The sequence below is a fragment of the Rhineura floridana genome, chromosome 1 (assembly GCF_030035675.1).
Source record: "Rhineura floridana isolate rRhiFlo1 chromosome 1, rRhiFlo1.hap2, whole genome shotgun sequence".
Taxonomy (NCBI): domain Eukaryota; kingdom Metazoa; phylum Chordata; class Lepidosauria; order Squamata; family Rhineuridae; genus Rhineura; species Rhineura floridana.
This window is the reverse complement of record NC_084480.1, coordinates 227,018,061-227,039,233: the sequence shown is the minus strand read 5'-3', so window position 1 is coordinate 227,039,233 and position 21,173 is coordinate 227,018,061. Positions and strand designations below refer to the sequence as shown.

The 21,173-nt window shown below is 41.1% G+C and overlaps 2 protein-coding genes across 2 annotated transcripts in view; one reads left to right on the top strand and one right to left on the bottom strand.

Moving 5' to 3' along the window:
* FBXO15 (F-box protein 15) overlaps window positions 1–3,344 on the bottom strand; it is a 34,226-nt gene extending 30,882 nt beyond the window's left edge. The window contains exon 1 of the mRNA XM_061594578.1: window positions 2,709–3,344. Within this exon, the coding sequence (XP_061450562.1) occupies window positions 2,709–2,788 (80 nt within the window). The 5' untranslated portion in view covers window positions 2,789–3,344. The remainder of the gene's footprint in view (window positions 1–2,708) is intronic.
* Window positions 3,345–4,464: 1,120 nt separating this feature from the next.
* Window positions 4,465–19,461, top strand: TIMM21 (translocase of inner mitochondrial membrane 21). The gene is made up of 6 exons (XM_061594591.1): window positions 4,465–5,079; window positions 10,560–10,622; window positions 10,717–10,814; window positions 12,112–12,185; window positions 15,215–15,320; window positions 15,403–19,461. The coding sequence occupies exons 1-6, from the start codon at window positions 4,779–4,781 to the stop codon at window positions 15,493–15,495; spliced, it is 735 nt and encodes a 244-aa protein (XP_061450575.1). The 5' UTR covers window positions 4,465–4,778; the 3' UTR covers window positions 15,496–19,461.
* Window positions 19,462–21,173: the final 1,712 nt, after the last annotated feature.

Sequence of the window (21,173 nt, the reverse complement as noted above, 5' to 3'; positions counted from 1 at the left end):
GCACATCAAGACAATCAGATGTTGTGGCACCCCCATTTCTTTTAAAGCATTCTATCGTTTTTCACGATCTACATAGTCAACGGCTTTGCTGTAATCTATAAAGCACAAGGTGATTTTCTTCTGAAATTCCTTTGTCCGTTCCATTATCCAATGTATGCTTGCGATATGATCTCTGATGCCTCTTCCCTTTCTAAACCCATCTTGGACATCTGGCATTTCCAGTCCATATATGGTAAGAGCCTTTGTTGTAGAATCTTGAGCATTACTTTACTTGCATGGGATATTAAGGCAATAGTTCGATAATTACTGCATTCCCTGGGATCCCCTTTCTTTGGAATTGTAATGTATATTGAATGCTTCCAGTCTGTGGACCATTGTTTAGTTTTCCATATTTGCTGACAAATTTTTGTTAAAATTTGGACAGATTCAGTCTCAGTAACTTGTAGCAACTCTATTGGTATGCCATCTGTTCCTGGTGATTTGTTTCTTCTAAGTATTTTAAGAATAGATTTCATCTCACATTCTAAAATTTCTGGTTCTTCATCATACGGTTCCTCCGTGAATGAATCTGTCATCCTTGCATCTCTTTTATTGAGTTATATTCAGTTTATTGCTTCCATCTTCCTTTTATTTCATCTCGGTCAGTCAGTGTGTTCTCCTGTTGATTATTCAACATCCCTACTCTTGGTTTAAATTTCCCTTTAATTTCTCTCATCCTTTGGAATAGGGCTCTCGTTCTATTATTATTATTATTATTATCTTTATTTTTACCCCGCCCTTCTTCCAAAATTGGAACTCAGGGCGGCTTACAGATAAAAGTGGATACATATAATAAAAACATACAAAAATCTGCATTAAACTAAACTTAAACTATTTGCAACATTAAAACATTAACATACACTCAAAATACTTAAAAACAATTTAAAATAGTGCAATTAAAACCGTGAACAATACAGCATACCTTTAAAGGCCCTGTCCTAAGCACCTTCTGTTCCAAAAGCCCATTGGAATAAAAAAGTCTTCACCTGCCGACAAAAAGCCAGCAAGGAGGGAGCCATTCTTACCTCCCTAGAAAGGGAGTTCCAAAGCCTAGGGGTGGCCACCAAAAAAGCCTTATCTCGCGTCCCCACCTGTCGTGCTTGTGAGGGTGTTGGGACTGTGAGGAGGGCTTCTGCTGACGATCTCAAGGCCTGGGCAGGTTCATATCGGAAGATACGGTCTGACAGATAGCCTGAACCTAGGCTGTATAGGGCTTTGTAGGTCAAAACCAGCACTTTGAATTGTGCCCGGAAACAAACTGGCAACCAGTGGAGCTGTTGTAATGGGAGATGTATGGTTCCTGTAGCCAGCCCCCGTTAGCACTCTGGCTGCAGCTCGCTGTACCAGTTGAAGTTTCCGCACAGTCTTCAAAGGCAGCCCCATGTAGAGCGCGTTACAGTAATCTAAACGGGATGTAACTAAGGCATGTATCACCATAGCCAGATCAGGCGTCTCAAGGAACGGGCGCAGTTGACGTACTAGCCTTAACTGGGCAAAAGCACTCCTGGCCACCTGAGCCCAGGCTGAGTCCAGAAGCACACCCAAACTGCGTTCTATCCTTTTTGTTGTCCTCTTTATTTCTATTAAATAACTATTGTAATAGTTCTTTTTGCCCTAAGTACTAGTCACTGTATTGTTGCACTTAGGGTTCTAACCGTGTTTCTATCTCCTTTTGCTTTCCTTCTTTCTTTAACCATTTTAAGAGTTTCTTCAGTCATCCACTGAGGTAATTCTTTTTAAGTAGAGATATTGTCTTTTTGCATTCTTTCCTGGCAATGTCTCTGACTTCACTCCATAGTTCTTCTGGTTCTCTATCAACTAAGTTTAAAGCCTCAAATCTGTTCCTTATTTGATCTTTATATTTTTCTGCAATGTTATTTAAATTGTATTTTGGTATTATGATTGCTTTGTTGTTCTTTTTTAGCTTTACTCTGATTTTTGATATGACCAGTTCATGATCTGTACCACAGTCTACTCCTGGTCTTGTTTTCGCAGAAAGTATGGAACTTCTCCATCTTCTGTTTCCAATTATATAATCAATTTGATGCTTATATTGACCATTTGGTGGTGTCCACATGTACAGTCATCTTTCCAGTTGCTCAAAAAAATGTTTGCAAGTAACAAATTATTGTCTTCACAGAATTCAATAAGTCTTTCTCCTGCTTCACTTCTATCTCCTCAGCCCCATTTCCCCACAATTTCTAGTTCTTCCCTGTTCCCTACTTTTGCATTCCAGTCCCCCAGGATTATCAGAACATCTTGTTTCAATGTGTGATCAATTTCTTCCTGTACTTCTGCGTAAAATCCAATTCCTCTTTTTCTGCATTTGCTGTTGGAGTGTAGACTTGGATGATGGTTATGTTAATACGTTTCCCATTTAATCTCATTGATATAGCTCAGACTTTGCATTCTAGCTCCTGATTGCTTTTGCTACATCACTTCTCACTATTAAAGCAACCCCATTTCTTCATAATTTTTCATATCCTGCATAAAATATTTTGTAGTTGCCTGACTGAAAATGTCCCATTCCCGTCCATTTTAATTTACTCACACCAATTATTGTAATATAGATGTGTTCCATTTCTTGCTTGACAATTTCTATCTTTCCCTGGTTCATGCTTCCCACATTCCATGTTCCTTTTGTGTACATCATACAACTCCAGACTCACCTTTCACATTTGTGTGCATCAGCCTCCGGCCTTCCTTTTGGCTTTGACCCAGCTGTGTCATTAGTCACAGCGCTACTCATGCTTGTCCGTTGTTCTTCCCCAGTAGCTCGCTGAGTGCCATCTGACCTGGGGTCTCATCTTCCAGCACTATCTCATGTTACATTTTGAATACTCTGTTCATAGGGTTTCGTGGTAAGAGGTATTCAGAGGTGGTTTACCATTGTCTTCCTCTGAGTTTGGATGCATGTTAGTCTGGTGTCTCAGCTTTGACCATTCCGCCTTAGGTGACCCTGTAAGAAGTCTAGCCTCTTCATCTAGACTCCTGACAGCATTGCTCTCAGCTTCTTCGACACTCTCAAACCACCTCACCATGTTAAGGTGTGCATCCTAGAGAAGGTATATCCAGTTACTGCAGCCTATTTCCAGTTACCTAGAAATGACTTTGAGTGTATATCTTTATTATTAGAATTGCACTGTCACCACAGTCACGCAGAGATCTTGTAGCTCCACCTTAAGACTAATATTTAGTTTTGTGTGTGCCACATTAAATCTGTGAAACTTTTAAGATTCTACAAGACTATATTTTTGCAGGCTTAAATTAGCATTTTGGCATCATCATCATCTTGAGTACTGTATACATACTGAAATTCAACCTTCCTTGAATTCAGTACAGCTTACTTCTAAGTAAGGTTGCAATACTATGCAGAATTCAAAAATCACTGATGACAATGGGTTACGCATGCCTGACTCAGCTAGAATCAGTTTGTATGTGTTTGTTGTATTGCTGTCAACATTATATATTTAAACATTTTAATTGTCATATTAATATATTAATATAATATCAGTAAATATTAGTACATAGCCTGCACTGAATACAAGTAAAAATCTGTGAGTTCTATGCAGAATACAATTTTCTGTCATAAAACATTTGATCTGATTAAATCATCCATGCCAAAAATATTTCAATTTACTCTCTTTAATGCTTCATTCAAAAGCTACATTTTCCCATTTGCTACCTGTCTTGATGTCAGTTTTATGCTACATTATTTCCCTTGAATAAAAGATACCCAGAAGGATATCTGCCAGTTTCCTGAGGAGCTCCTGCTAGCAATAGAGAATGCTCCATTGGGGCAAATGGGGCACTGCCCCACCAATCTTCAGTCTGCCCTTCCTACAGCTATCAGAGTGGGTTAACAATCAAGCCTTCTAAGAGAATCTGAAAATGGTAGCTCTGTGAGCTTAACAGGGGTGTCCTAAAAAAGCTCTCACACCTTTAGCCAACTGCAATCCTCAATATTCTTTGGGGGAATCCATGACTATTTAAAGTGGCACAATAGTACTTTAAATGTATGGTGTGAATGTGGCCAGAAAGTTAGTATTCCAGTGAAGAGGCTAGGCTAGAATCCTGCTGTTATGTGACATCTAGCTTTCTTTGTGGAGGTATTATTTCTTTCTACCGAGAAGCATTTAGTTATGACAGCCCCCACCTACGGCTGGTGACGGGCTTCTGCCAATTTTAAGATATTTCTCTCAGTTTTACAAAACCTACTTGAAATGCGAATAATTATTCCTAAACAACGCACGCGGCACGAACCTAACATTCTTTTATGCAGAATAATGAGTGCTATTCTTTAAGTCAGCTTTCAGGAAGGACTGAACAGACTTGAAGAGAGAGGAAGAGATTCCTACAATGTAGCTTGAGCTCCAAGGCAAGGCATGACGCTTTGCATTGTGGTAGTTGTAGTACTTTTCCGGAGTAGTCGTGAGCAGATCTGGTTTCCTGCAAACTACAGTGCCCAGAGAGGTTTGCAAACGTAATGGCGGGTCAAATAGCAAACAACAGTGAGTGAAGGGGTCGTATCTCCGGTGATTCGTTAAAAGTGTATTAACAGGTGAAAACTAAACGAAAAGATTTAGTTAAGATTTATCTTTCTGAAGTATGGCTATTTTGCACTGAGAGTAAGCTACGGAATGATGAATTCGATTCTTTGCACGGGACGGGAAAAGATTTAGTATAATTACTAGACGTTGCATTTGGAGTAATACATTGAGATACTGATTCGCCTCACTATGCTTTCTTTTTTAATGCGAGGAATCCGCTGTAGCGACAAGCTACTGGGATCCTCAGTGAAGTGGTCGCTTGTACATCATAGGAAGGCGCTTCTAAGGACTTGGGCGTGTTTCAGACTCGGACAAGGGTTGAGCACAGACGAATATGTCTTACGCCCTGCTATAGCCTTTGCGAGCGTGAAGCGAAACATCTGGACTCCGGAAGGGGCCCTGAAAGCTGGGAAACCTGAAAACAGCAGCAGGCAGGTGTCTGTGCAAAAAAGCAAAAAAGAAGAAGCACCCCTATCAGCTGCTCAGAAAGGTAAGGGATGAGAGGCTCCAACAACTGCAAAGATTACTTGGAATGTAAAACTCATTTCCTAATCTCTTGTAGCCCTCCATCTTTCCAGGTATATCTATGTAACATAGACATATTTCTGTTGTGCCTAACCACTGCTTTTTCACTCTATAGCCTGAAATATCCTGCAAGACTTAGGCTGTAATCCTACCCCCACTTACCTGGGAGTAAGTCCCATTGAACCTAATAGGACTTATTTCTGAGTCGACATGGCTAAAATGGTGGTGCTAATTGGGATCTCAGTGAGACTATTTGGTAATTTGTTTTTGAGAAAGTGATGCAGTTCTTTGGTTGGAGACCCATTAATGAATGAGTTGGGTCACTGAGCACAGCAGCAAATGATGAAAAGTGTGTCTGTCATTAGGCAGAGTGAGGTGGCTGCCTCGGGCAGCTGATTTTGGATGTCATGAAAGGACAGCAAACTGTTAAATTGTTATATTATTAATATATTTTTACTCTCAAGGAAGCGGTACATGTGAGTTGTTGGTCTTGTATGCTAAACTAACTTGACCAGCCTTTGCACCTTGGCTTTGCTGTTCTGCTTCAGGTAGCAAAGTATCTTGGACCAGCCCTCTTTATGGTACACTGTCATAAGCCATGACTGGTTTATAATAAAAGTTGCCCAGAGCAGATTTGCATGGAAATGCCATTTTCTACCCCAGGAGTCCTTTCACCAAGCTGTTTGTGGTTGCTTGGAGGCGAGAGGGATGTCTACACATTATCTAAGACAGTGGTGGGTTGATTGCAATATTATGTAGTCTACATATTTTTCCTAGAATCTCTGCAATCCATCAATTTGTTTCTAAATTTACAAAGCAAGAGTGCATTCCCAGGATCTCGTAACAATTAACACATAACTAATCAAGCGATCCTGAGTATCTGCTTTTGGCTTGCTTAACAACATAAGAAGGACTTTGCTGGATCAGAACAAGATCCATCTCATCCAGAGTTTTTTGCAAGAACTCCAGCATTTTGGGATCCACCAGAACCTAGAACTCGCTATAACATATCTTATGTCTGTTACTCATGCTGTGTTTGGTGGCCAGAAAAAGAATCTATTCTCTTCCAGTTTACAAAAGCTTCCTGACTTGTTTGACTGGAGTTGATTCTTATTAGCCACTGGCAAACCGATGAGTGAGTGATTGCATGCTGGGTTTAGTGCTCTTGCAGACATTTCTCAGCATCTCTGCAAAACAAGTGCTTGTGTGAGAACTCCTGGACTTTCAGACAGTTGTAAGTTGACGTGGCTTGAATGTAATCAGTAGGATTCACACAAACAAAGGGAGTATATATGCCCTCTTCGGCCATTCTGATAGATGTTAATATGTGAAGGGGGTTCTAAAATGTGTGGAGAGCCTCTGTGACATCCCCACCATTCTATGCCTGCTTTCCTACAGCAGATGAGGGGGATGTCAGTCTCTATACAATGTATTGTCTATCCATTACACATGTACAGAAGCTGTTCAGCACTTCCCAACCTCTGTGTGCAGTATTTTCACTCAGAGCCTGGGCACTCCACAGTATCCTACCCTAATCTCTGGGTGATCCTGAATACCCAAACCCACTGTGGATATAGTTTTTGCTAGGTTGTTTGTAAGGCAATCCTTTCCTTCAAGGGTTACCCTTATGGTATCATGCTGCCACCAGTTTCAGTATGAAACACCTTTATAGTATTTGCCAAGAGACACGGTAAATTAAGAGTTTTAATTTCAGTACCGTTTCTTTATTCACAGTCTCCCTGACTGATATTTACTTATGGTATGGAGTAACCAAGCAATAGGCACAAGTATCGAACAATAAAAAAAACAAAATGATACTTTATTATTTACATATTATAATTTTAACCCTTACAGATAGAAATAAGCTCTGACACAATATATCACTACACTATCTAATCCTACCCAGGCCAGCCACCACCCTCTATCCCTATTCCTAATCTATCTATCCAAGCCCTAAAATAAAACCAACTGACTCCCTGACTGACAAAACCTCCAGTATATATTAAATTCACTAATAGGCAAAAAAACCTTGTGGTTTAAGAACGTACCTATAGCCAACAGATATTCCTATCAAACTTTAAACAGCAGGGAAATTGGGCAGCTATAGTGAATGCACCAGGGAGCAGGAGACCTGACCTCCTCTCTAAGATATTGGACTGCCCTACAAATTTGTCAAAATGCAAACACAATTTGGGTTGGTCTTTCACAGTCCAATAGGGTGCCAGCCAAAATTTCTTAAATTAATTAAAAATCAGCCAGGCATTTTTAAATGTTTAAACTGCAGAAGATTAAGGTCAGAGTATGGGGCAAGGTCAGTATTAGGATTACAGGTACTCTGTGAACATGGCTGATTTGTAATGAATTTCAACAGAACTCTGGGAGAAAAAAGTCCAAAAGGGCTCTGGGTTTTTTTTCTCTCTTTTTAGACTTTGAACTCTCGATTCTCTCTGACTGTTTTGTGTATCGCCATGAAAATTGAGAGTGTTGTTAAGCAAGCGTTTCTGAGTTCAGGACTATTTTGTAAGGTTTTGTTTTGAAATGAGCTTATGGGAAGCATCAGAATGGCATGGGGGTATTTTCAATTTAACATTGCGGAATGTGAAAAATCCACGCAGGCTATAGTATACAGCCACTTTTGTGGCTGTATAATACAATCCCTCACTCATTCCCTCCTCACAACCAGAGAATCCAATACCCAGTCAGAGACATTCATGCCAAACACTCCCTCCTTAACATTCCCTTTTATCCCTCCTACTTACCAAATACAGACATGTGTTAGCAAATAAACATAAGGAAAAGCAGGATTACATGTTTGCATAGTCTTGTGATGTCACTGCATCCATGAGTCCAAGAAGCTCCCCAGTTCAGATTTTCACTCATGGTGGGCAACTGGAATGGAGCTAGCACACTCATCCACACAAAACATACCCTCACATGTTAACTTAGCGCCTAATAAGAACACCTGACTAGGCCTATCATTTGTGCAGCATGAGTTCCTAAGGCAGCAATCCTATGCAGAGTTGGGTGTGCTATTCCCTTGATTTCAAAGGGGTTTTCATGTCTAACTCTTTACAGGAATTTTCTGTAAACATACCTAAGTACCGGTGTGCTTGTTATATCATGTAAATAGATTGTGTTCATTGCATTATTTATATCTTTGGAGTTTTTAATAGTGTGTATATAGCACTTCCATGACCTGTTTTACATTTTTATTGGTTTCTTATTCATCCATAAGAACAATGATATATTTTGGAAGGGATTTCATAAAAATTAAAAGCCTGGCTGGATTTAATGTACGGAGGCATAAAACTGGCTCTTACACTGCAACTTTAAAAAATAACTATTTCAGAAAACGTCTTCGCTATCTTTATTCAAGTTTAGCTTAGATTGTAATGGCCATTGGCTAAAAACAATAACAATAAAGCAAGAAAGTTTAACTTAGCATGTTTCATGCTTCTTAAGTGGCAGCGACATTTGGAGCTGGAGGAAGAGGGCATTTGACTAGTCCAGAAAGATTTGGTCCACTGTTATTAAAGAATGGCCCAAGTATTTTTAATGAATTTATGTTATGAGAACACCAATCATAAACAGGTTTGATTTAACTTTTTTGCTATTAGTTAGACCCCTGTTACTATGAAACAGGAAACTTTTAAAGAATTTTTATTTGTTTTAGTGCATTTTTCTTCTGCTCTTTTCCCAAACTGCTCAAGGCAGTATATGTAGCTACTCCCTATTTTATTCTCACAACTCCTGTGAGATAGATCAGAGGTTTGTGACTGGCCTAACCTTGCCTAATGAGCACCATGATTGACTGAGGATTTTAATCTGGGACTCCTTGTTTTTAGTCTGACACTCTACTCACTAACCCAGTGGCCTTTGCCAGTTATGACTACATCTAATGACTGCTTTTGTTTCTGTTTGGAAGTGCCCAAAATTAAGCATGGCGGTGCAAGAGGCTTTGCTATGCTGCCAGATTCACCCGTGACACTTTAGGTTTAGCAGGCCCACTGCGTTCTCATTTGTCCTTCCTAGCAAATGACACCATAATGAAATACATAAGGTAAAGTGCCATAAGGTATACAGTGGCATTCTTGGAATATTTGGTTACAGTAAAATAATAGGCAGCCATTTGACCAATCAATTGATCAGTTGAACAGTGTATGAAGCCTAAATCAGACAACAGACAATACTGTTTCAAATAATTGAAGGTGGTGTAATAGATCGATTTTTGCATTGTATTAACACATTCATCCCACAAATGTCTCTGGTCAAAAACCTTTTGTTTTGCATGGGACAAACCTGTTCAAACAGCGGGAGGGGAGGAAGTGTGCACACTTTGGATAATGTTATGTCATCTTCAGTCAGCTCTCTTAAAAACAGGGAGGACCAGAGAGGTTTGAAACCAGCAAAAAATCAGTAGAGAGAGGATATGTTGACCCAGTGGCTGTGAGGATGAAGACTGAATCAAAAATAACTGCCATGGTCACAGTATGCACTGTAATAATTCTCAGGTTCTGCACTAGGGCATTCTAATGCAGTGTGAGAGAACTGCTTATGTGTCTCAAGAAAGAGTAATGAAATAATTTATTTATTTTATTAAAATATGTGTACACCACTTGCCACTGTTAAAAGCTATTTATATGATGATGATGATGATGATATGGCATCAGTAATGTCTAGCAATCAAGACAAAAATGCCACAAAAGACTTGTAAGACCTTGGCTAAACAGCTCTTGCGCCCTTGTGAAAGGAAAGCAACGGGATAGCTGCCCTCCTAACCTCTACCTCGGGTGGTGAACCTAAAACCCTCCAATATGTTGTTGGGCTACAGTTACCATCATCTCTGATCGTTGGCCATGCTGGCTGGAGCTGGAGTCCAACACCTTCTGGAGAACTACTGGTTAGCTACCTTGATGGTAAACCCAGTGGCAGCCAGTGCCCATCATGACTGGTGGGGCCAAAGCAGGAAGACCAGCAGTAAATGTAGCCAGAGCCAATGACAGGTGGATCTAACTAATTCTAGTTTTGTCTCCATCCTCCTCCCTGCTGAGTTGTGCAAGGACAACACAGACTAAGCGGGAGAAAGCTGACAGGCAGTGCCACCCACTGGATTGGATGCAAGTTGGTAAGAAAGCAGGCAGGTGAGGGCTGGCTGAGGGCAGACTGAGGCTGGTGGGGCACTGCCCCACTCACCCTAATGAACCAGCCTCCACCGAGTAAACCTGCACCAAATTTCCTTTGGAAAAAGCAAGAATGGAGAGTGACGTAGCTCTAGGGGTAAGTACATTTGCTAGAATGGATCTCAGTCTTTTATCTTAATTTTAGAGGAAGCCATTAGAAGCTATTGGATATTTAGGCATGAGACGACAACTATGGCTTGCCTTAAGCTGATATTGTATAACTACTATTTCATTGTTTTTATTTTGGTCTTGTTTTCTGTTTCAGTGAAAGAAGCTGGGCGAGATTTCACCTACTTAATTGTGGTGGTGGTCGGGATCGGCATTACAGGTTGTTGAAACGGGAAAATCCTCACCGTTTTACTATTGACAACTTCAGTAGACACATACTTAGTTCACTTATGTTTGATTTCCCTCCATTTTAGGTGGTTTATTCTATGTGATTTTTAAGGAGCTGTTCTCTCCCTCCAGCCCCAGCAAAATCTATGGCGATGCCTTGGAAAAATGCAGAGTTCACCCTGAGGTTTGTTTTCATGTTTGAGTGAAAGAGGCAGTCCTTAAGAAGTGCCCTTTCTTTCATCTCGAAGGGAACCTTGCCTTCTATAGCTCCTCTTAACAACTGCCACTTTTCATTTGCTTATTCCAATCCAAAAGATAGGGTTTATATATATACTGAAGACTGATTGACAACATTTGGAAGTGGGTTTAAATCTGGGATTGGCTTGTGTTCTTATTGTGCATTGCATGGTGCCAAATCAGGGATACCAGAAGCTCTGCTTCTCAAACTCTTAATTGTGAATGCAGTTTGAGTAGTCTGAATGATTTTTTTTCTGGTAAATCACTTAAACATCATCTGTCTTGGAATATTCCTCACTTATCTGCCACAAAGAGGTGAGAGGGTAACTGAATGCCCAGTCTAGATAAGAACATAAGAAGAGCCTGCTGGAGCAGGCCACAGGCCCGTCTGTTCTCATCTGCATCCTATTCTCACAGTGGCCAACCAGATGCCTGTAGGATGCCCACAATCAGGATCTGAGTGCAACAACACTCTCCCCACTTAGGAAACCCAGCAACTGGTATTCAGAAGCATACTGCTTCCCCAGTGGAGGTAGAACATAACCATCATAGTTAGTAGCCATTAATAGATAATAAATAGATCCAAGAAAGTCTTCTGTTTTCATGGGTAACTGTATAGAGATATCCTTGCAATATCCTTGGTAAATTCCTGCATAACTCTTGACCAGACAGCAATGAAAAAGAGACAGCCTGAAAGACTGTGTAGGGAAGATTGCATTACACAAATCTGAAAATAACTGTACTAAACTTTCTATATTTAGGGAAAACCTTCCCCACATCAACTAGCCTGCCAAGGAATGCCCTGCCTATCTGCCACAGACCCCCTGCTCATTGCAGAGGATTCTGAGGCATCTTCTAGGGGCACTGGCTACCCCATACACTGTTGCCCTGCATTAACTGAGAGTGTATCCTGGAACCTCTCCCGCATTCTCTGCTGCTACTGATCTTCAGAGGAAGATCAGTAATGTTGAGCAAGCTTTCAGTGAATCATGAGAGTTGGAGGGGGGTTGGTAGGCCATCTAGTCCAACTCTCTGCTCAATGCAGGAAGTCCAAAGCTGGAGCATCTCCAACAGATGGCTTCCCAGGTTCTGTTTTTAGACCTTGGGAAAGAGAGCTCGCCACCTCTTGAGGTAATTCATTGAGGAAGCTTGCATAGAATTGCTGATTGGGTTGAGGAAACTACTCATCTAGTGCTTGATAGAAGATGAATCACTAAGCATCCTATCATGTCCTTACTGATTAGGTAATAGGTGTTTTTGGTGAACCCATAAAAGGTTATGGTGAAGCTACACGTCGTGGGCGAAGGCAACTAGTCAGGTACTCATTAATGCATCTCTTACAGAAGCACCAGTCCTCTTCTGCTAACATTCTCTATGAACTTGTTACTTGCTTTGTTCATGTCACTTGACCTTTGTCATATTCACCTGTCCTAAAGTAGGAGAAAGTAAAAGAGAGAATACCTAGGGGCCTAGGCTAGCAGACTGGATTTAAGACCAATAATAACTGTTGCAAATTGACCTGAATGCCAAAAATCTTCCTTAGTAATATTGATTTATTGCATTTATGCTGGATACCAAGATGCTGAAGAGTCTCTGGTCCATCTTACTGCTGGATAGAACTTCATGTACCTCTTGTACATGAATATGTCATACAGCAACACTGAGAACACTAGCAGCAGTTATTGCACTGGAGGTGGGGCTTGACTTCTTCACAAGTTCATGTCTCATGAAGATACTAAGACCTTTACGCTGCATCCTGCCAAAGTGTGGCTGCTCATAGGAACAGATGAGAAGACAGTGTTCATTCAACACAGTGGCCCCATTCTCGTGTCACAGTTAACCAAGGTTTAACACAATGTGCATGGGCTGGTGTGAGTTTCAGGCTCCTCACCCTGTCCTCCTCCTACACAGCTAAGAGGGGAATTTGGAACTTTTGGAATTATGGCTAATGCTAACTATGGTTAGTTTCTACACCCCAGCTTCATAACCTATGACTTGTTTGAAATTTAATGAGAGTTAGTGTTAATCATAATTTGTCACTCCAGGTGGCATGACAAACCAGGGTTAGCCAAAAGCAAAAACAGATACTTCCTAACTTCCTGTCTTTACTGTGTGGAAAGAAGAGGGAGTAACATGCAAGCCAAGGTGCACTGCAGCTCATTACTGTCACATCATGCTAAACCATTATTAGACTCTTACATGTAGCTGTTTGAGAACTCGGAAAATAGTCAAAATTGTTTCCTTATTCCCAGTATAGAAATCTTTTTATCTTATTTTTAAACTTTTTGTCCCCTCAAGGGTGTCTTTTTTTTACCTTGAGGAAATCATTCAGATATGAAACGAGTGTCTTCATATGGTTTATAACAACAAGGAGTGTCCAGGATGTTTTCTAAATATCTTTTTTCTGAAAGTTGTTTCACAGTTGAGATGAATCTCCTTGAGTTGCATCCAACATTAGTCATGCTCAAAGGAGAACCACTGAAATTAATGGACATGACTAACTTAGGGAACATATACTCTGTTAAGATTTAAGGGCAGCGTGAGGGTCACTTTCAAAGTGAATCCTCGGAACACTGCTCTGTTCAGGCTATATTTTGTCGGTTTTCTTCTCCTTATATTAATGTCAAAAAGTTGCTGCCATTCAAACACAGAAAATACGCACTTTTTGCAATACAGAAGTTAATATTTACATGGGTGATATCCAGTGTGGATTTCAGTGTGTCTTCTTTGAGGATTACTAATATTGGATATCACCCTTTGTTAGAAGAATAATGTATGAAGCAGCCCTCACAAGTTTTAGAAATACACACCAACATTATATTAAGGTGTACAAGTGGTGTTTCTAATATGGTGAATGGGGCCCCCTTTGTGTCCCATAAAACACCTGGAAAGTATGACATTTCAGGGGGAGAGAAGAGATGGCAGCATGCAGAACCACATGTGCTTTCTTCTCAGTAGATGAGGTTCAGCACTGCCACCAGCCAATGTGCTATGCCAGAGGTTCCCAAAGTGTAGTCTGTGGGCCATGAATTTCATGCAGGTGGTCTTTGGCATGCCTGTGAAAAATGCAGATGCAGTGGCTGCTCCATTCTTCTTCAAACCCAGTGGTCTGCCCAGAAGGTGAGCAGGATGGACCAGAAATGGTGGAAGGAAGAGGCACTTGAAGGCAGTGGAAAGGATTAGCAGTGAAGCCGATAGGAGACTAGAATTAAGGGTTTTACCTTGATTCCATTAAAAATCATACAGCATCTAGGCACAGCACATTACAATTGCTACAACAAGCAGAAAAATCATTATGTGGTCTGCCAAGAAGACCCTCAGCAATTTTCTGTGGGGGAAAAAGTTTGGGAACAGCTGTGCTATGCTAACTATGGTAAGCTGCAGAGAATGAGAACGTATGAGACCACAGCAGCTCTTTCTCAGACCAGCTGATTTTATAAGTGTGAGCCTGAGAACACTGTTTTAGTTCTCTTCTAAAGTCAATGTTGAATTAGAACTCCAACCCACAGAGCCTTCCATGCACAGCATCGGTACATGCAGCTATGTAAAAAGATACTGTGATCTTGCCGTCCTGAGTGATAACTACCAGTTGGCTGGTGGCTCCGAAGGTAAAGTATGCTTAGATGGGGCACCAAGTTTTTTTTTGGGGGGGGGGGGTTAAGGCTCTGAGAACTTCTGAGTTAATGGTGGGGTATTTAAATGTAAGTATGTTTAGTTCCATATTTATGGCAACACTCTATGCATACTTTAGGTGTAGCTTCCACTGAAAACTCAGTCAGATTCTCATCTGAGTAAATGTACTCAGGATCAGATGTAAATTGAGTTTTAGACCCAACTCACTTTTTTGTGAATTGGGCAGCCAAAGCCTTCAGACTGGATAGGCCAGGTGTACCCATAACCAGATATGTTCAACTGAGCTCTGGAAGTAAGACAAGATTCCCTGTTGCAAATATTAATTTTTGGCAAGGATTTTCAAAATTCTTATGAAAACTGGGATCTACACATAGTAGAACCTAGGAGATGGACATTATTCACCAAACCATAGTGCTCATAGTTCTGGTGATTATTTCCAGTACTCGTGTTCTACCCTTTCAAAACCCCAGAACTCATTCATACTTCATGTCATTCTTTTGCACAGTCCTTGACTCTGAAAGGCTCTGATTGTTACATCATGGTCCTCTGCGTTCATAGTCAGCTATTAGGTAGTGACTTTTACACCACTGATAAATTAGTCTCCGAAGTGGTATTTGGTTCACTAGAGTTTGTGCATGTAAAGTTTGTGTCCAAAAATTATATAATTATTTTTTCTGACTATAACATTCAGAGCTTCCAAACTTTTTTTCTTAGCCACATTGAATATGTAAAAGATGGACTGAAATACATGCGCCTAAAGTTCTATATTGAAGGCTCAGAAAAAGGAAAACAGGGGACAGTTCATCTGGAGGTGAAAGAGGTATGACAGCCTCTATGAACTATGTCAACCATAATTTTAATGTTTACATTATTTAATACTTACATTATTCCCCCCCTTACAGAATCCAGAAAGTGGAAAATACGAATATCGTTATATATTTGTGGATATTGATGTCTACCCTAGAAGAACCATAATAATTGAAGACAATAGATAGTGAAACAACGGAAAGGACCTTTCATTGCAGTTCATGGTACTGTAGTTTACAAAAAATGGGAGAAATGAAGCAAAAAATTGACTGAAGGGTCATCCTTGCAAAATACCCATGTAATGTCAGTGGAACCGATGGCCTTACGAATAATTCTGCTGAGATAATACTGAAAGTAGGGAATCATAGCTTTTAATAGAAAATGCAAACAAGGTTGATGCAGTTAATATAAATTGGAAGCCAGCTGTGACTGCAAACATTATTCACCAAAGATTTTCGCTGTGAATCACAGTTTTATATACACGTACACATAGCCTTCTCAGGATGAATTTCCCTTGTTTGAATTTGGATTTCATACTAGTGCCACATTAAATGAACATTAAAAATGAATAGAATATTATTGTCCTTTCATGCTCAGAGTTCGTATTAGGATGCATGGTTGCTGTTTCTGTATTTTTTTTCTGAATATAAGGCAGAATCTCACAGATGATAAATTGTTTAGTAGGATCTAGGGCTCCACTGAGTGTTCTGCTTTTATTTTTTGCTCCTCCATTGTGAAAATGTTTGCCTTTTCTCAGTCACCAACACTGTTTGCTTTCTCTGCTGTGGCACTGGTGTCATTTTTTACCCTCTTCATTACTGTGTTATCTTCTTCAGTTAATCACATGCGCAGTTCCATGCAATTAGGTATCATTTAGTGGACAAGTCGATATTGGAACACTTCCTAGCTAACTAGATTTGATCATGTGACATCACCGAAGGCAAATATGAGCGAGAGCAAATGCCTCTTGGATCAGTCATGTTGGTGATCCCAGTCAGTCAGAGAACACATAGTGAACCGGATGCCATCACAACCCTGTGCAGCCAGTTTGACTTGGCTACATGCTAAGCCCATTTAGGAAGTATTCCACTCGCTCTGAATAGGCAAATCATTTTCACCTCTTGATGCCGTCACCAGAGAATCCCCAAATGCTGGAAATGTTAGCTGAACATGTTAACAAAACCTGTTCCACCCTTAAGCTCAGCCCTAGCAGGGTCTATTCTATTCTCAGTTCATCTGAAAGTTGGGGAATACTTTGCAATATCCAGTAAATACTTGGTATAGTTTGACTAAAGGTAAAGAATGTTGCCATCTAGTGGACTTTACGACAAATTGCGTCACTTAATCCCTTTCTTGCTCATCCTTATCCATTACTGTATTTAACATAAAACCACTATATGGTATTGCAATATTTGTTGAATCTTGATACATTCATTTAACTTATCAAAAATTATATGAGTTACTGACAAACTAAGTCCTTGGATATTGCCCTTCAATTTTCAGAATTGCATTCAAATTACATTCTTTTTTAGGTTTAAGTTTAAGAATATGCAATAGTGTATAATCCCTTAAGAGTCTGTGTATTTTGTTTTGTTAATTGCACGGAATGGTTTCCAAAGTCAGTAGGTGTGGCTTATGCCTATTGACCATGCTCAGAAGGATAATATTGCAGGTATCCTCCAGACCCATGGTATAAAATATCAAAACTTTAGAATACTGGAGTCTCTTTATGACACTAGAAACATCACTGAACTTTGCCTACACAGATTCTCTGCTTACTGTGCTTTCCAAATTAATTTCCGCTTTAACGAATATAATTGCTATTTGTTTTGCCTTACCTTGCCTGATGTCTAATTCACAAGGGCTGCGAGACTCTAGCAATGCTAGAAATGGATGTCAGTGTTGGGTGGGAGACTGCCCAGGATTACTTTGTAAACTGTCATGTAACTACTCCACTCTATAAGCGTGGGGGACCCATTGAGATGGCCCACCCTTGGAGACTTAACGGAATCTGATGGATTCCTGAATGCTCTGGGGGATTAACATGGCTAGTGCTCTTGTTGACACTCTTGTTGCACTGTGGAATGGTGAGATGAGTAGAGCCATTGATACGATTGTTCCTGAGTGCCCCCACCATCGTTGTGGAACACGTAGGTCACCATGGTATGCCACTGATCTGTGTGCGATGAAACACAAGAGTCAGTGGCTGGAGCACAGGTGGTATAAAACCTCAGTCCAAACCTGACCAAACACAGGTATGGCTGTGTCAGCGTGCCTACCATGTGGCAGTGAAGAAAGCGTTCTCTGCCACCATTGTGTCTGCAAGTAGCTGCCCAGCAGAGCTTTTCCAAGTGATGAATGGGCTTTTGTTATCTGGCCAAGAGAGAGTTGCTGTGACACCCTCGGAGGCCTGCTACAACTTTGCAAAGCACTTTAGGGATAAAATCTCTTAGATTTGGACAGAGTTGGATACCACAGTTAGAGCCAATCCAGTAGAGTTATCCAGAGTGCTGTCCCATCTGTACTGGATCAGTTTTGATTATTACAGCCTAAGGATATGAACAAGCTGCTTGAAGAAGTACAGCCGACCACCTGCCCCTTGCCCATCTTGGCTTCTTAGATCTAGTCGTGAGGAATTGACTGGATGGGTCCAGGGAGTGATTAAGGCTTCACTGGAGGATGGGGAGGTACCATCTGCCTGAAGAAGGCAGTGGTGCATCTCCGTAAGAGGATCTCCCTGAGTCAAAAAATGTTAAATAACTATCACCCAGTGGCAAATATCCCATTTTTGGGCAAGATGCTCGAGAAGGTGGTGGTGGTCCCAACTTCAAGCATGCTTAGAGGAAACTAATTACTTGGATCCATTCCAGTTTGGTTTCAGGCCTGGCCATAGCAGTGAAACTGCCTTGGTCACCCTGGTTGATGTCATTGGTCAGGAGAGAGAAAGGGGGAATGCGACACTGCTCATTCTCCTTGGTCTCTCAGGGGCTTTTGATAATGTTGACCATGGTATCCTTTTTGTCTCAGGGAGGTGGGGGTTGGGGGGAATGTGCTTCATTGGTTCCACTCATACCTCCAGGGCTGCTTCCAACAAGTAATTATGAGAGGATATTGCTCAGCACCTTGGGAACAATCCTGTGGTGTTCTGCAAGGTTCCATCTTGTCGTCTCCATGCTATTTAGAATCTATATGAAGCCATTGGGAGCTGTCAGCGAGAGACTTGGTGCCATCAATATGCAGATGACACCCAGTTCTACCTCTCTGTTCCATCTGAATCAAGAATGGCAGTTGAGGTCCTGAACTAGTGCTTGGAGGTGATGATGGGCTGGATCGTGAAAAGACAAATGTTACGTGTTTGGGAGGTGAGGAGGCGGCCTGTTCTGGATAGGTTTGCACCTGGAAGGAGTAGGTCTGCAGCATGGGGATACTCTTGGATTCAACATTGTCACTGGAGGCTCAGATGGCCTCAGTGGCTAGGACTATCTCCAGCTCTGGCTGATTTGCCAGCATCAGCCTCTTCTGGACAGAGATGGCTTTGCCACAGTACTCCATGTTCTGCTAACTTCCAGACTGGATTATTGCAGTGCTCCAAATAGGCTGCCCCTGAAGATGACTCGGAAACTTCAACTGGTTCAAAATGCAGCAGCCAGATTAGTGGCAGAGGTTCCCTTTAGATCTCATACAACCCATTTTAAAACAGCTGCATTGGTTGCCAGTTCATTTCCAGGCCCATTGCACGGAAGGTACTCACATTAGTGTTTAAAGCCCTAAACAACATACGCCCCAAATATCTGAAAAACTGCCTCTCATGTGTTGAGATCAGCAGAGGGGGTCCTTTTGGTAGTTCCTCCACCCTCAGAAGCTCAGGGGTGGCCTGGGAGAAAGCATTCTTTGTGGCAGCCCCTAAGTTATGGAACTTCCTCCCCACAGAGGTGCATCTGGCACTTCACTGTACAGTTTTTGGCAAATGCTGAAGACTCACCTTCTTACTCTGGCATTTGACACTTGACATGTATATTTTTAGGACCCACCCTAAATTTTATGATGTGATTCTAGGTTGTTTTTAGCTGTTTGTAATGATGCATTTTAAAACTATTGTGACCTGCACTGGGACCTTTGGGTGAAGGGTGGTCAATAAATCTTAATATATAATAGTTTCACTGATCAGTTGACGTGGTCTTGCAGAGCAGTCTCCTATTTAGACATTACCCAGTGTCGGACCCACTTAGCTTTTACAATATGACAAGTGTGTTCAGTATTCACACAGATGGTCCAGTTCCTATTGGAAAATAAAATGGGCTTGTACTATAAAACCTTGTGCAACATGTCAGGCTCATGGAGTGCTTGCAAGTGTGTGGCCCACAGAGACAATCAAAATATTGTGGATTCTAAGGCTGCAGCTCAGTGCACACTTACCTAGAAGAAGGCTGCAATGAACACAAGTGGGACTTACTTCAATGTAAACATGCTTAGGATTGCAGTATTTAGTGCAGGACCAGTACTGGGTTGGATCCAGACTACTAGTGGGTGGACCTCTGCACATGGGATGCTCTGCATTACGACAAGGGAGGTGATTTTTGCTGATTTCCCCCGTGCCCCCCCCCAAAGCTGCTGTAAAGAGAGTCAAAGGATCCTCTGGAACAACATATAAGGTGGTGCTGGAGGCTGCAGGGCAGGGCAGGGAAACTGGCAAACAAAATCTTTCTCCTTCTTTCAGCAGATCTGGGTCCCTTCCATGAACAGAAGGGCAGATCCGAATCCAACTCTTTCACCTGTCCCTTTTTCTGTTAAGACCAACAGTCTATATGGGTTCTCTTAAAGCATGAACACATTGAATAAACACTGGGAAAGCATGCATATGTTGTTGAGGTTTGTGATGGTGGTGGAGTTAATTTAAAATCTTACACTGAATAAGTACATTTTTAAAAAATCTAGTTAGTCCAATAAAAGGCATGATCTGGTCTTTCCTTGTTCTGTATCATTCGTTCCATAGGGACGAACACTGTGCTGAGGCTCTAATCTACTTTCATTGTAATGATTAATGGCCAATTCTGCAGCTGGCATCAATTAGCTGTTTAAAACTTGCTGAGAGCCTGATTTAAATTAAGTATGATTATATACTACCTAGAAAAGGTTTCTCAATAGATAATGTATATTATTTATTTATTCAGCCTGATAACTGCCTTATCCCTTTGAGTGAGAAAGTAAGTTACAAATCACAGCCACTGTGGTTCTTTTCTGTTCTATGTTCTTTCTTTCTGCAATATGCCTGCCTAGCACATTTGGAAACTTGTGCTTTTTTTCTCTAACAGGGCAGGTTGCTAGCTGCAGAGTCAATTTATCAAATTAAAGCACAGGCAAGCTGGCTTCAGCAGAGGGCTAAGCAATTGATTTTTAGGCTGGATTAAGCTTTTCCCTTCATTGCCTATTGACTTGATGTCCAGCAATAAATTATATGGGAGTTTCCAAGCATGTGGGATCAGGACACATAGTGGCTTGCTAATTTGCAGACAATCTATGGCAGTATAAATGGAAGGGCACATTAAAAAGAAATTGGTTTGCTAAACGTAAAACACCAGGCCCAGTACAGAATCTAAGTTTTGTTTCCTGTCAATTTTTCTCAGTAAGCCCAAGGACCTGCTGCTTCAACTAGCGAGTCCAAAATGATGGGCTAAGATGCTCTAGTCCAGCCATTACCAACCAGGTACCCTCTACTAGCTGTTCTGGACTACAACTTCCTTCAGCCCTAGCCTGTAGTTGTAGTCCGAAACAGTGCGACTGCACCAGGTTGGTGAAGGCTGCTCTAGTAAGTTGTAAAGTGCCTAATGGTGGGCTATTAGCTCACCAATCTGCATGTAGATAATGC

What these genes read in the sequence shown, in the direction of transcription:
- TIMM21 (XM_061594591.1), top strand. Translation starts at nt 4,779, where the DNA reads ATGCTTTCTTTTTTAATGCGAGGAATCCGCTGTAGCGACAAGCTACTG. An exon ending in GGGCGAAGGCAACTAGTCAG is followed by an intron (nt 12,186 to 15,214) that starts GTACTCATTAAT and finishes TTTTTTTCTTAG; the next exon opens with CCACATTGAATATGTAAAAG. An exon ending in TTCATCTGGAGGTGAAAGAG is followed by an intron (nt 15,321 to 15,402) that starts GTATGACAGCCT and finishes CCCCCCTTACAG; the next exon opens with AATCCAGAAAGTGGAAAATA.